General features: G+C 35.3%; 1 protein-coding gene across 5 annotated transcripts in view; it reads right to left on the minus strand.

The window, feature by feature from the left end:
• Nucleotides 1-16,600, minus strand: part of EFCAB7 (EF-hand calcium binding domain 7) — a 50,769-nt gene that overhangs the window by 5,524 nt on the left and 28,645 nt on the right. For 4 of the 5 annotated variants that reach the window (XM_019919652.3, XM_019919653.3, XM_019919654.3 and 1 more), the window contains exons 9-11: nucleotides 15,830-15,987; nucleotides 14,823-14,956; nucleotides 12,352-12,500 (exon numbers count right to left, since the gene is read on the minus strand). In XM_019919652.3, coding sequence (XP_019775211.1) covers nucleotides 12,352-12,500; nucleotides 14,823-14,956; nucleotides 15,830-15,987 — 441 coding nt within the window. The remainder of the gene's footprint in view (nucleotides 1-12,351; nucleotides 12,501-14,822; nucleotides 14,957-15,829; nucleotides 15,988-16,600) is intronic. The other variant, XM_019919657.3, reaches the window with a different exon arrangement.

The raw sequence follows: 16,600 nt of genomic DNA on the forward strand, positions 1-16,600 counted from the left end.
CATTGTAAATTGGTAATTGTAAAAATATTAACAATATATAATAAGGAAGACGGGGAAGATTGTAATAAAAAAAACCTAGATTAAGGCATGCTACTAAAATTTTACACAAAGTGTGGCTCTTAGCTACCTGTTAGCCAAGATAAAAGTGAAAGAGAGTGTATTACATAGCTCTCAATATCTAAAAAAACGAAGGAAATTTTTCCCAGTTGTGAATTCCAAAAGGAATTTATACCATGAAATTCTTTTTTTAAAAAGAGAAGGAAAAAAAGGAAAATAACTAGGCATACGTTTTGCTTATCAACGTCCAATAAAGAACAAATGATTGTTATGGTGACATAGGGGCAATGCTCTTGCAGGAGGAATAATAAAGAAGTTATGCAGCTCTTTGAAAGAGGATCTGCCTTTATAAGTTGATAGAGACAGTGGATAACCTATAATTCTAAAACCGAATTAGGGGGTTTCATAAGAAAAAATAAAGTAAAAGTGACTGGCTGTGCCTGATTGTAGAGGAAAAAAATAAGACAAACTGAGAGTATATAGTAACTTATAGAATGCTTAAAATAAACTTTGGTTTACTAAAACCATTCAATTAATGAGATTTCAAAAAAACCTAAGCCCTTTCCTAAATCCTAACCTGTAACTGATACTTTGGTTAGTCTTTGTGACACAATACCTACTAATTTAATAGGTGGGATCAAAATATAGCTCATTTAGACGTTAGATTACTTACATAATATACGACTCAAGAAATTGCCAAAAAAACGGTTCCTGAATCCTTACGGGCAAAAGACTCTACAGACATATTCAAACCAATTAGAACACAGCTCATAAGATTTTAAATGGATTCTTCCTAGATTATCATAAATTTTTTTTTTTTTTACAAACATGAAAATGTTAGGTCATGCTCTAGGTATATTAACTCAGTAACATAGCACACATCAAAGAACCATTGCCTATCAAAGCTAATACCTTAACTGAACAAGCTCATTGTCTCAGAGCACTTACAGGTATCAGTCAAAACTAAATCAGTCCAAATACCTTCAGATTTTGTATGAATCCTTTAAATAAAATGTTATCACATGTGTATATCCCTATCATTAATGGAAGTATTCAATATTTTTATACCAATTAATTAATTATGAATTATTACTTTCTCCCTCTATTACCATCTGCTGATTCAATACTTTCAACCCAACAACTCTATAACCCTTACTGAATGAGGAGAATCTCCTCATTATGATTCTGTAAATCAAGAAGTATCCATACCCAGAAAAAAATTTTGGATGCTTCAATACCAAATCCTGACTTAATATTGTTTGTTGATGGGGTTATATTAAAAAAAATTAAAAGGACAATACCAGGCTTGACATAATAAGTAGCCTAGTCTCTTTTGTAAAATCTATTTCCTTACCATGAAATAGCTTAGCTCAAATGATTAAATTATGGCTCTCTCTAAGGCATATCAAATCACTAGAAGAAGAGAGTAAAATACACATACTAGCTAACAGCTAGTATGCTTTTAGAATAATTGACTTTTAAAAAATGTTATAGAAAAAAACAAGGTTTTTTTTGCACTTTCTCAAGTACTCTTTAAAAATGAACAACAAATACATGATTTGATACCTAAAGTAATTGCTATCATAAAGGAAGAGACAGTAAAAGAAGTTCTATAGAAGCTAATATCTATACTATAGATACCACAGAAATACTTTAGAAGTACTATACAAATACTTTTAACAGACCATTATATTAAACACACTACTCTGACTAAAGTCCTTATGTAAAAGCATTGTAAGAATAATAAAATAAAATCCATGGAAAAGTTCAAGGATTGCATTGTAGATATACAAACTTTGGCCTCCCAAATTCTGAAAAGAAACAATGGGTACAATCAGGGTATAAGAACAACGAGGATTAAGATCTGACAAAACCAAAATAGCCACCTGGACTACAAAAATAAAGGATAAAATCCTCTGTGAAACAATTCATTCCAATAGGGACAAACTGGCTATAATATCAAACACTAAGGAAAGAACCTTCCTAGGATGATGAAGGATAAAGTCGGTCCATGCTTTATTTGTAACTAAATTAACCTAAAAAAATTGAGGGACATGAACTGAGACTATGCTCTAAGACTCTGGGCATGTCCAAATTGAATTTATACAGTTGCCTCTCCTGCCATGGTTTCTGAATATGTCGTACTAATAATAGCACCTTTCTTTTCAGAATGGATCAAAATATTTCCCTGTTGAAAGGTCACAACCATCATGACTGCCTAGGACATTCCAAATTACTGATCCCGTGACAAGGGACACATTTAACTGGAACAATTATTCATAAATTTGGATTATGTACTCAAAAACATTTTTGTCTTTATCGTTCCCAAATCTCTGGGAAAACGATAAGGGCCTTAACAGAATTAGAAAGACACATCCTTTAAAGATCCTAAAGTGAGGTTTGCCAGAGAACCTCCAGAAGCCAGCAGTACACAGAATTAACTGCTAACCCAGAAACCTTTCAATAAGCACATGACCATATGAAGTAAGAAGCTTCCTCTTGAGACCACTGGAGCAAGATTCTTCTATAGGTTACAGTCTTCTTTGAACACTCTTGTTTATTCATAGCTTTCCTCTTTACTGATTTAAGGGTATATATGTCTGACTTAGCCTATCATGTTCTCCTTATTAGTAATACTGACTTTCCTAAGTCTAGGCTTTAAGGAAAATATGTTTGAACTATGAGAAATAAAAATGCAATATTTATTATTAGTCACAGCACCAAGAAACACCAAGAAACAATATACCTACAATCCCACAAAGGATGATTACATGACTTGTGCAGCTTCTATGTGGAAATCAGACTATTTAATGCCAACCCAGAACCAAGGTAAATTATTTTGTACAGCTATTAGTTAGGCCATTACAAGGGTATGACTCTCCAATACCCTCAGTGGGTTATATTTCCTGACATACACCCCAAAATAATAAAACCCTTTCTGCAAAAGACTTCTGAAGATAGTAAGCCGATTCGCAGCAGTTATGCCACTCCACATGATCATCAAAACATTGCTCCTTCATTTTGGTTGACACAGTAATTAATATAGCCTAAGCCCTGGGGGCACAACAAGCCAGTTGAGTTAAATTCTTTAACACAAACGGGTATAGATAATAAAAAAGCCTCGACTTTCTTTTGAACTATCAGGGAGGAGTCTGCACTAATGTTAATACTTCAGGTTGTACCTGGATTAACACTAGAAGTAAAACTAACTAAAACTACAAAAGGCTATAAAAAATAGACTTAAGGAGTCCTTGGGACTTTTCTTGGCCAAGTCTGGAAAATCTGGGGTCATGATTCTGGAGTGCCCTTCAGCCCTTTCTTATAATACTTCTAGTTGTACTTGTCTCAGAGTTTAACTGTTGTCCAGAATCTTAAAATGCTTCAGTAACTTAAAAAGTTACTTTCCCAACAGATGACTTAAAGGCAAAAACAGGATGAAATCATGATACATGCACAAACTGAAAATTAGATCTCCACAGAGGAAACCTCTTCAAAGAGAATCAACATCAGTGGTTGAGTGAATCGTTGATGGTTTTTTCTGCAGCCTTAGCTGGATGAAAATCAAAAGGAAAGACTGGGAATAAAAAAGTGCCCATAAACTTATGAAAAAACTGACTATTCTGTCATTATGGTAATGAGCAGTCATCAGAACTTGGTTTTTTCTTTAATATATATTTAATTTTTATAAGTAAAATAGTTAATATACAATGTTGTGCTAGATTCTTGTGTACAGCAAAGTGATTCAGTTATATACGTATGTATATATATAAACCCACAGATATGTACGTATATATTATATATATTTTTTTCATATTCTTTTCCGTTATAGTTTATTACAAGATATTGAATAGAATTCTTTGTTCTATACAGTAGGACCTTGCTGTTTATCTATTTTATATGCAGTGGTTTATCTATTTTATATATATAGTAGTTTGCTAACCCCAAACTCCTAATAATTTATCCCTACCCCCCTTTCCCCTTTGGTAACCGTAAGTTTTTGTTCTATGTCTGTGAATCTGTTTCTGTTTTGTAAATAAGTTCATTTGCATCATATTTTAGATTCCACATATAAGTGATATCATATAATATTTGTCTTTCTCTGTCTGACTTACTACACTTACTATGATAATCTATAGGTCCATCCACGTTGCTGCAAATGGCATTATTTCATTCTTTTTTATGGTTGAGTAGCATTCCATTGTGTGTGTGTGTGTGTGTGTGTGTGTGTGTGTATTCCATTGTGTGTATGTATGTATATACCACATCTTCTTCATTCATTCCTCTGTTGATGGATTTTTAGGTTTGCTTCCATGTCTTCGCTATTATAAACAGCACTGCTATGAACACTGGGGTGCATGTATCTTTTTGAATTAGAGTTTTCTCTGGATATGTGCCCAGGAGCACGATTGCTGGATCATATGGTAACTCTATTTTTAGTTTTTTAAGGAACCTCCACAGTTCTCCATAGTGTATGCACCAATTTACATTCCCACCAACAGTGTAGGAGGGTCCCTTTTCTCCACACGCTCTCCAGCGTTTATTATTTGCAGACTTTCTGATGATGGCCATTCTGACCAGTGTGAGGTGGTACCTCATTGTAGTTTTGATTTGCATTTCTCTAATAATTAGTGATGTGGAGCATCTTTTCATGTGTGTGTTGGCCATCTATATGTCTTCTTTGGAGAAATGTCTATTTAGGTCTCCTGTTTTTTGATTGCATTGCTTTTTTTTTTTTTTTGATATTGAGCTATATGAGCTGTTTGATATTTTGGAGATTAATCCCTTGTTGGTCACATCATTTGAAAATGTTTTATCCCAGTCCATAGGTTGTCTTTTCACTTTGTTTATGGCTTCCTTTGCTGTGCAAAGCTTTTAAGTTTAATTATGTCCCATTTATTAATTTTTGCTTTTGTCTCCATTACTCTAAGAGACGAATCAAAAAAAATATTGCTTCAATTTATGTCAAAGACTGTTCTGCCTATGTTTTCCTCTAGGAGTTTTATGGTGTCATGTCTTATATTTAAGTCTTTAAGCCATTTTGAGTTTATTTTTGTGTATGGTGTGAGGGAGTGCTCTAACTTCACTGATTTACATGCAGCTGTCCAGCTTTCCCAACACCACTTGCTGAAGAGACTGTCTTTTCTCCATTGTATATCCTTGTCTCCTTTGTCAAAGATTAATAGTCTGTAGGTGTGTTTGTTTATTTCTGGGCTTTCTATTCTGTTCCATTGATCCATATGTCTGTTTCTGTGCCAACACCATACTCTTTTGATTACTGTACCCTTGTAGTATTGTCAGAAGTCTGGGAGGATTATGCTTCCAGCTTTGTTTTTTCCTCAGGATTGTTTTGGCAATTCTGGGTCTTTTGTGATTCCATATAAATTTTAGGGTTATTTGTTCTATTTCTGTGAAAAATGTCATGAAAGGGATCTCATTAAGTCTACAGATTGCTTTGGGAAGTATGGCCATTTAAACAATATTAATTCTTCCAATCCAAGAGCATGGAATATCTTTCCATTTCTTTGAATCATCTTCACTTTCCTTTACCAATGTTTTATAGTTCTCAGCATATAAGTCTTTTACCTCCTTGGTCAGGTTTATTGCTAAGTATTTAATTATTTGATGTGATTTTAAAAGGGATTTTTTTTCACTTTCCTTTCTTATATTTCATTGTCAGTGTAAAGAAATGCAACAGATTTCTGTATGTTAATCTTGTATCCTGATACCTTGCTGAATTTGTTATCAGTTCTAGTAGTTTTTGCGTGGAGTCTTTAGGATTTTCTACATATAGTATCATGTCATCTACATATAATGACAATTTTACCTCTTCCCTTCCAATTTGGATACCTTTTGTTTCATTTTCTTGTCTGATTGCTGTGGCTAGGACTTCCAATACTATGCTGAAGAGAAGTGGTGAGAGTGGGCATCCTTGTCTTGTTCCAGATTTTAGTGGGAAGGCTTTCAGCTTTTATCATTGAATATTATGTTGGCTGTGGGTTTGTCATAAATAGCTTTTACAATGTTGAGATATGTTCCCTCTAACCACATTTTGGTAAGAGTTTTTTTATCATGAATGGATGTTGAATTTTATCAAATGCTTTTTCTGCATCTATTGTAATGATCACGTGCTTTGTCTTTGCTTTTGTTGATGTGGTGTACCACATTGATTGATTTGCGTATGTTGAACCATCCCTGTCGCCCTGGGATGAATATATTTGATCACAGTGTATGATCTTTTTTATGTGTTGTTAGAATTTTTGCCTCTATATTCATCAAAGATATTGGCCTGTAATTTTCTTTCTTGGTAGTGTCTGGTTTTGGTATCAGGGTGATGGTGGCTTCATAGAATGACTTTGGGAGTGTCCCTTCCTCTTCAACTTTTTGGAAGAGTTTGAGAAGGTTTGGTATAAGTTCTTCTTTGTATGTTTGGTAGAATTCCCCAGTGAAGCCATTGATTCTGGACTTTCGTTTGCAGGGAGTTTTTTTGTTTTTTTTTTTATAGATTCTATTTCACTTCTAGTGATTGGTCTGTTCAAATTACCTATTTCTTTTTGATTCAGTTTTGGTGGGCTTTATGCTTCTAAAAACTTGTCCATTTCTTCTTGGTTGTCCAATTTGTTGGCAAATAATTGTTCATAGTATACTCTTATGGTTTTTTGTATTTCTGCAGTATCAGCTGTTATTTCTCCTTTTTCATTTCTTATTTTGTTTACTTGGGTCCTCTCTCTTTTCTTCTTGGTTAGCCTGGCCAGAGGTTTGTTGATTTTTCTTACCCTTGCAAAAAGCCAGCTCTTCGTTTTATTGATTTTTCCTAATGTGTTTTGTCTCTATTTTATTTATTTACTCTCTGATCTTTATTATTTCCTTCCTTGTGTTGACCTTAATTTTTGTTTGTTCTTCTTTTTCTAAGAAGGTGGTAGGTGATAGGTTAAGTTGTTTATTTAATTCATTGTTGACCCATTGGTTTTTCAGTAGCATGTTGTTTAGTCTCCATGTAATCATTTTTTTCTCATTTCTCTTTCTGTGGTTGATTTCTAGTTTCATGCCATTGTGGTCAGAATAGATGCTTGAAATAATTTCTGTCCTCTTAAATTTGCTGAGACTTGTGTCCTAGTATACGGTCTATCCTAAAGAATGTTCCATATGCACTTGAAAAGAATGTGTATTCTGTTTTTTGGATGTAATGTCCTGAAAATAGCAATTAAGTCTAACTGGTCTATTATATCATTTAGGATCTCTGTTGCCTTATTGATTTTCTGTCTGGATGATCTGTTCATTGATATCAGTAGGGTGTTAAAGTCTTCTACAATTATTGTATTCCCATCAATTTTTCCCTTTATGTCTGTTAGTATTTGTTTTATGTATTTAGGTGCTCCTATATTGGGTGCATATATGTTAAAGGGTGTTATGTCCTCTTCTTGTATTGATCCTTTTATCATTATATAGTGTCCTTCTTTATCTTTCTTTATGGCCTTTATTTTACAGTCTCTTTCGTCTGAATATTGCTATCTACCCCTGCTTTCTTGTCATTTCAGTTTGCATGAAATATCTTTTTCCATCCCCTCACTTTCAATCTGTGTGCGTACTTCACCCTAAAGTGGGTCTCTTGTAGGCAGCATATTGTAGGCTCTTGTTTTATTATCCAACCTGCCACTCTATGTCTTTTGACTGGTGCATTTAGTCCATTGACATTTAAGGTAATTATTGATAGATATGCATTTACTGCCATTGTAAACCTTGTTTTCCAGTAGATTTTCAATTTCTTCTTTGTTCCTTTCTTTCTCTTTTTGCTTCTCCTTTGGTGGTTTGATGGTTTTCTTTTGTGTTATGCTTGAGTTCTTTTGTTTTTGTTTTTTGTGAATCTATTATATGTTTTTTGATTTGTGGTTACCCTGTTTTTCAAGTATGTTAACCCATTAGTATATCTAATTGCTTTAGACTGGTAGTCATATAGGCTCCAACACATTCTTAAAAAAAACCCCTAAATTTTCTTACTCCTCTCTGCCACATTTTATTTTGATGTCCTCTTTTTCATATTCATGTTTATGCTTTTGCTGTTCATTGTAGTTATCACTGCTTTCACAAAGAAACTGTTTTTCTGTGTAATGCCTGATTTGACTGTGATTTTCTCTTTCCTATAGATTCTTGTTTCTTTTCTATTTAGAGAAGACCATTCAATATTTCTTTTAGGATAGGTTTAGTATTGCTGTATTCTTTTAGTTTTTGCTTATCTGAAAAATTCATTATCTCTCCTTCTATTCTAAATGATAATTTTTCTGGGTAGAGTATCCTAGGTTGCAGGTTTTTCCCTTTCAGGACTTGGAATATGTCTTGCCACTCCCTTCTGGCCTGCAATGTTTCTGTAGAGAAATCAGCCTTTTGGGGCCTCCCTTGTAACTAACTCTTTATTTTTATCTTGCTGTTTTTAGAATCCGCTCTTTGTCTTTGAGGTTTGCCATTTTAATTATATAATATGTCTTGATATAGTTCTGTTTGGGCTTATCCTGTTTGGGACCCTCTGTGCTTCCTGTACCTGGATATGTTTCTTTCTTTAGGTTTGGGAATTTTTCAGCCAAAATTTCCTCAAATACATTTTCAATCTCTTTTTCTCTTTCTTTTTCTCCTGGGATCCCTATTATGCATAGATTGGCTTGCTTTATATTATCCTATAGGTCTCATATATTGCTTTCTTTCTTTCTTTTTTTTTTTTTTTTTTTGCTGTTTAGCTTTCTGTCTGCTGTTCTGGTTGGGTGATTTCCATTATTCTGTCTTCCAGATAACTTATTCGTTCTTCTGCATTACTTAGTTTGCTATTTACTGCCTTTACCTTGGCTTTCATCTCAGCAAGTGAGTTTTCTAATTTTAATTGGCTCCTCTTTTATAGTTTCTAGTTCCTTGTCACAGTGATCTGCATTTCTACCAATAGGCTTTCTTAATTCCTTCAGTGTTTGTTGTTGCTTTGTTTTGTTTATTTTGGCTGCACCATGAGGCTTGCAGGATCTCGGTTCCCTAACCAGGGATTGAACCCAGGCCGTGGCAGTGAAGTGCTGAATCCTAACCGCTAGACCACCAGGGAACTCCCCCTTCAGTGCTGTTATTACCTCCTCTTTGAACTTGGGATCTAGTAGACTGGAGAGGTCCGTTTCATTGTTTGTCCTTTCAGGGACTTTCTCTTGTTCTTTTCATTGGGAGTCGTTCCTCTGATTCTTCATTCTACTTATATTTCTCTGACTCTGAATTTAGGAGAAACAGGTATCTACTGTGGTCATGAAGGGCTGTTTTTATGTGGGAGTATTCCTGTGTAGCCTACATGAGTCTAATAGTTTTGGTGCGAGGGATGTTTTTAGTATGGATGCCTGCCACATTTTTCCTCAGTGTGTGCTGGCTGTTATCCCCTTGATAGGGGGTGTGATTGGACTTGTGGTGACCAAAGCCTTCACTGGTTGTTGAGCAGGGCCTCCTCTTTGCTCTGTGGCTGTCATAGCCCTGTCAGGGTCAAGGTCTGCTCTTCAGTTGTTGAAGTTAGAAGTCCCCAGATCCATTTCTGAGCTGTGGTGTGGGGTAGGTGGGGTTGAAGTACCTCTGCTGGGAGAGCCACTGAGTATTCCTCTGTGGGAGCTGTCCACAAGGTAGTGTGCTCTGGTGTCGTGTGTCAGTTGTTGTGTGCTCACAAAGTACACTGTTGTTGGCACTGCCCTCTGCCCCACCTCAGCCATGGGATTGCAGGCAATCAACCCGGATGTCCCTCAGGTACTGTGTTCATAGGCACCAGGACCCACAGTAGTCACATATAGTCGTGCCTCTGAACCCACTGTGGGGACTAGGGAATCAGCGCAGACCCTGGCCCTGCCTTCGCATGTGCGTGCCTGCAAAGCCCACAGCTGCTAACTCCAGACCTGCCCCAGCCATGGGAGCACCAGTAATCCTCACAGATGTCCCACAGGTGCTGAGCTTACAAAGGTGCTGGCAGCATACACCCACCAAAGTTGCAAAGCCTCTGGACAAGGCTCAGATTTCAGCCCGGCTTCTGAAGTCGAGCAGCCCCTGGAGATTGGCTCAGATTTCAGCTCTGCCTCTGCATGTGGGCAACTGCAGCTTGGTGCTCCCAGAGCTCATGGAGGTGGGGCTGCGCCTGCTGTGAGGTCACTGGAGAATGAGGCTGCTAGTGTAGGGCCCTGCCCCTCCCTTTGCATGCATTAACAACGGGGCTTCTATGGCGGACCTAGGCTTCATCCCGTGCACACCCCCATTTGCGGCCCAGGCCACACTCCAGCCCCTTTGGGCTGTCTCCATGCAGCCAACCCCAGTCCCCTCCCCAGGTCTGTCCACTGAAGCCCAAGTTTCAGCACCCAGTCACTGTGCACACCAACAGGTGCGCATCTCAGACTGGAGTGTTCAGCAAGGTGGCCAGGACCATCTGTGCTGTTCTCTTTCTGCTCTGCCTACTGCAAGCCTATTGCTGCACTCTCCTCTGAGCCTCTGAATCTCCCTTTCTGTCCCGGCTGATCTCCCAGCTGGTGAAGGGGGTTCCCAGGGTGAGGGAACCTTTTCTCTCTCACAGCTCCCTCCCAGGGGTACAGGTCCCATCCTGATTCCTTTTTATTTTTTCTTTCATCCTACCCAGTTACGTGGTGATCTTTCTTGGTTGTATGAGATCTGCCAGTGTCCAGTAGGTATTCTGTGAGAATTGCCCACATGTAAATGTATTTTTGATGTATTTGTGGGAGGAGGTGAGATCCACGTCCTTCTATTCTGCCATCTTGATCTCTCTCCCCAGAAACTTGTTTTAAAACTGTTCAGTTGATCTGCAACAACTCACTTCAATAAACACACTTTTGTAAGTCAGCCAGTGTTGGCTCCTTACTTTTGAAAGTCAAGCAATCACAGACAGACTCATGTAAATAAATATACCACTGAGTGCCAACCAGTCAACAGTCTCACCTGAGTAACCATGCTTCCCCAAAACACTTTATAAATAAGATGAACATTCTGCTTTGCATAGAGAAACTACACCTGACCAGATAGCTCTCCCTTGTAGTAAGCAATCAATTCATTTTTGTCCTTTTATTCCAGCTACTGAGTGGTGGTCTCATCATCCTTTGACATTTTCACTGTATAAATTTTTTTTTAAGCTTTGGAACGTTCAGTGATATGAATATATTACCTATTCAATAAAAAAAATAAAATTTAAATAAAAAGATCTTTATCTCAGAAATCCTTCTTGCCTATGACTTCAGAAGTCAATGACATCAGCAAATGTTATAAAATGTCTTAATTTGCTCTTAACTAATTCCTTTGTTAAGTGAAAGCATGTGTAGCAGACACAATATTATTCACAGATTAGATGCTGATTTTGCACCATGCTTAAAAATGTGATATTCACTAAATGTTAGGTTAAAGTAGGATGTAAAAAGTTACTGGAACTATTCACCTCTTATTAATAGAAATGGCAAAAAAAATTATAGAGAACTTCTTAGAAAACAAATTTATGAGGAATGTTAAATGATGTCAAAACTAGGAACTAAACCAAAGACTCAATACACCCAAAACTTAAAATTTGTTGGTGGTAGTGTTACCCTCTGAGGTTGATTTATTTATAGAAAGGACAGATACTATTTTTAATTTATAAACAAACGTATTGTTATCTAATTGTGTGGTCTAAAACTATTAAATCCTTTATTCTAAACTTTATTAAAGGACACAAAAAGATAAAATTTAAGAAATAGGCCTAATTTTTATTATTCCTCTGGTTTATTGTGAGTCTTATTCAACTTTTATACCTTACCATGTTAATAAATAATAATAATGAGAGCTAATACATACACAGTGCTTTCTATGAGCCAAGTGCTGCTCCAAGTGTTTTACAAATATTAACCCAAGGAGTACCTCTGTAAAAAGATCAGAATTCCAGTTCTCATCCAGACATATTCTCCTTATTATATGAGAGCCTTTATTCTATTAGGACAAAGAGTCTCTGAATAGAAATGAAATTTTAGCAACTCAAATAGCCATCGCCAATTAAGAAATATAATTTTTTATATTACCAGTCTTTTTCCTGCATATCATATGCTCAAACTCCTGTTGTTCCTGAATTACTTAAATGTTGGCAGTAACTAAATTTCAGGTAAGAACTTGTATAAACTAGCAGAAACATACTGTTGTACCCAGGATTCATTCACGTATTGAAGTTCAAGGATTTTAGAGCCCAACTCAAAAGTCCTGTGTCAGGAAAATGCTCATGGGGTAAAATATTATGTACATTAAACCCACTGAAAAACTTCAAGATTGTTTTACCTCTGTCAGTTCCAGAGCTTTATTGTAGCCCATTGAGTGTAGAGTTACCCAAAGGTCACGAGGATCTCCTTCTCCATCATTGGCTTCCATTAGATTCAGATCCATAAAGCCCTGTCTTGTTAGTTCATTCTTCTTTGTATCGAAATTCTCTGTCAAAACAACCAGAAGTTTCTTTCTTACATAATTTAAAAATTCATACACTTACTAAAATGTCTATTATATATTAGTATTCACAAATGTTTATTTTAAAGGAGCACTGTGAGCACTACAAAAGTGAAATAAGAATAACTCAAAACATGTTTGAGAGATACTGTTCTAATTTTCCACAACTCAGCATAAGCACTGTCACAGTGCATGATTTAGTTTTTCAACAAGATCTGAAGTCAAAAATAGTGCAAATATATTCCAAAATCAGAGGAAACTTTAATTTTTCTGGGTAAATTCCAACCTGCCTGCTTATCTAAAGTATATACTGACATATATTTCAAAAATTAGTATATGTGCTGCCAAAGCCAGTGCTGTATTTCAAAAATTAAAATGCTTCTTATATATTTGCTACTTAAACCCAAATGAATTTGATGTAATAGCCCCCAAACTACTGGTGTTTCAAAAGGGAAATGTGGATGGTGCCAGGTTTAAGGAGACTGCTATATTCTTAATTGCTTTAATTTTAACTGAATTGTCCACTGGTCCTTAAAAAACTGTTAGATAATGGGAACACTTTGAAGTCCACGAATGTCCCAGACAAATCTAAGTACCCATTTTAACATTGTTTATAAGCATAAATTCATGAAGAAATATCTAGATATATATAATTCCTGAATGTTTCTATAATATAGACAATAAACAGCTACTCATTTTAGATTACATTCTGTTAATTGTCCTACAACAAAGAAAGATCTTATTTTCCAACTCCCATCTGTAATATACCCAAGGAAAATGGGTACTCTTATTTGAGATATCTCTTTTGTACACATTACTGTGAGAAAAGAGGCAGAGACATAACTGCTTAAAACTGGTTGACTGATTAATAGTTTAAAATGTTTAGAGTTTGGAAAGTGACTCATAACTTTTGTAAGGAAAAAAAGTAAATGTAGATTAAATTAGATCATAGAAAGACATGGTAGCCACTAAAATGGAAGCTGGAGCTACTAAGTAGAAAAGCAAGATGAAAAAAATTAATATTTGATATATAATACAAAGAAATTATTACTTTCAAGAAAAATGTACCTAGATACTATGCTATAGAGACTATCAATAGTCTACTTTTAAAACTTAAAATGATCAATTCTCCATTAAGTTTTTAAAGTTTATTAAAACCCAACTTCAAGAATTACATTAAAGCTACAGTAAGCAAGACAGTGTGGTACTGGTGACAGATGAGACAAACAGATCAGTGGAATAGAGAACTCAGAAAATACTCATACAAATATATTCAACTGATATATGACAAGGGAACAAAGAGAATCAAAATATTATATCATTAAAGTTACAGGATGATTACATCCTCCTAAAAATAATACTCTATTATGGGTGTTATCAATCTTGTTAATTGAAGTATACTATTATAAATCAATATACATTTCTTGTTACTGATTACAGTATATAAACTGTCAGTTAAAAAGAGATGTATTTTTAAAAACCTTTATATTAATAATATTTCTACCTTACTTGCTGTTTAGATAAACAGACTTATCAGACTCCTCTCTGGCTCACTGACTGCCAAGCTTAGACCATTTCAAGAACCAGAGGATTAGGACACATTACTACCCCAGTGACAGCAACATGTGAGTTAATCTCTCTCCTGACTGCATTCTAGCCTCCTCAACTTCTTGTTCTGTGATCTATAGTTGGCTGTGGCTTTCTGGCTTTCCCCTTTGACCTTTTAGTCCTTGGCTTAAATATACAAGCTCTACCCTCTTCCCAGACTCCTCGCAAGTGACAACTGACTTCGCCTCGCTCTCAGTATTTTTCTTTGCCTATCTTAGCATTTTTGGCTTTTATACGTCCATCGATGGACTTTCTTAATTCAACTCAAATACAAAAAACAAAAGAATTCTTAACATATATAAACGACTTCCTGGAAACCTCTTAATTTTTAGTAAAACTCTAGCCTATTAGCTCTTTGCTGCCCTCTCCTGGGCACAGTTTGCATCTCTCAACCACTTCAGTCCCTTTGCTATCAGAGGTAAGACAAAGTTTTTTACATTCTAAGCTCCAAAGAACATAGAAATTATGATTAATTAATTCACATTTTCTTTTAACTTGAGTACTACACCAACTACCAATTTAAGGAAAATAAATGTTTAATTTTTTATGGTCTACAAACAATACTACTACTTTTAAACTGTCCCAATTGCTACAATATTCCATGGAGAAATTTGACATTTCACTTCTTAAGGATGAAAGGGTGTGTGTATGTATATATATATATGTTTTACATAACCATTAAGAAAACGAAAAGTGCTTACCTCTGCAGACAGCCCAAGCATCTTCATCACATTTCTCACCACTTGTTCTCAGTTCAAAAAAATTATATTCTTCAAGGCTGAGAAGACCATTTCCATCTAAATCAATTACTTCAAATATATCTGATAAAGTTGACCTAAAATTACAAAAAATAGCAAATTATTTGTCTCTAAGGCAACTAGACTGAAAAAGGTTTCTATGAGGATAACTTTCAAAAGGAAGTAATATAAAGGCATTAAACAATATTTGTAATGATCTTATCTACGAAACAGAAACAGATTCACAGACACAGAGAACAGACTTATGGTTGTCAAGGGAGAGGGAGAGTGGGGGAGGGTTGGATTGGGAGTTTGGGACTAGCAGATGCAAACTATTACATATAGAATGGATAAACAACAAGGTCCTATTGTATAGCACAGGGAACTATATTCAATATCCTATAATAAACCATAATGCAAAAGAATAAAATAAAAAACAATATTTGTGAATGATAAAATTAATGTATCCAAATATATATGTTACTCAGTCTAGTATTACATGACATAAACAAGTTTCCAAAGCAACCCCAGCATGTCAACATGTAGTAGGAACTCAGAGAGAAGTTCCCTTCTTCTTTTCTCCTTTGTCCATCTACTTTCTTCTTCCTCTCTACCTGCAGCCAGATCTTACTGTGTACATGTATGGTATGGGAGAACTACCCTATTTGGATTTCATATTTGATAGCTATCTAAGTTAATAGTGCAACTAGCAGGACCTATTTCTAGTGGATGAGAAATCAGTAGATACGCAACTAAAGTTGACTTGCCAAATGTATGGAACCCAGAAATGAATGGCAATCCCAGACCTATGAGTAGAAGGTCACTTTCAGATGCCTAGTGGATGAGTTGAGCTATTGATTAGAATGTGGGGTTGGGATTTGCAGCTAGCCAAAGGAAAGGATGGAAGACAGGCTACTGATATATATACAGTCTAGATGTTATAGCTCTTAACTTTAATAAACAAAACTTACCTAAATTCCTTTGTGAGAAATAATTCCCCTGTTTCATCTCTATGTACAAGTTGGGCTTCTTCTGTTATTGGTTTTATTTCTTTCTTTAGCCTGCAGCCAGTTGTGGAAGGAATTAACCAGTAAATTCCAGGTCCTAGTTCACCAGTCCACCCAAACATCTTTTCCAAAAGAATTTTAAAAACAAACAAACAAACAACCACCATGAGTCTTAATGACTTTTAATCTTTCTTATGAAAGGGAGCATTAGAAACAGTTTCTCTTTATACCAATATTCACCAATTCTATTATGGTTCTATCAATGTTTTATAGGCTTCAAAATCTTTTTGTTAATGGTAAGGCTAATAATATTAGATGTATTACTTTATATATTTTAAAAACAAATGCCTAAAACTGTAACAGGTTAGAAGTTATATAACTTCTAAATCTTCCCAATAATTCTCAAAAATGTTTTTTATGCAAATATTTCAACAGGAAGCAAAGAGAAAAATCTTAGAGGAATTTTTCTGGGTTATAGTTGCCTAATTTGATTCAAATATAAACATATGATTTGTAATTCAGATTGCTATGACACAACATAAAAATTAAATATATTTTAAAAGAGTTCACTATTTGTATGAATTAACCATATTTGTAAAAATACAATTATGTGGACAAAAGCACTGGAATTTTACTACTATTTATGTAATATGGACTATAAAACAAGAAGGCAGAGTCCCAGATAAACCTACCTTATACAAAATTCTTTTCCATCACAGGATATTTATAATGAGT

The sequence above is a fragment of the Tursiops truncatus genome, chromosome 1 (genome assembly GCF_011762595.2).
Source record: "Tursiops truncatus isolate mTurTru1 chromosome 1, mTurTru1.mat.Y, whole genome shotgun sequence".
NCBI lineage: Eukaryota > Metazoa > Chordata > Mammalia > Artiodactyla > Delphinidae > Tursiops > Tursiops truncatus.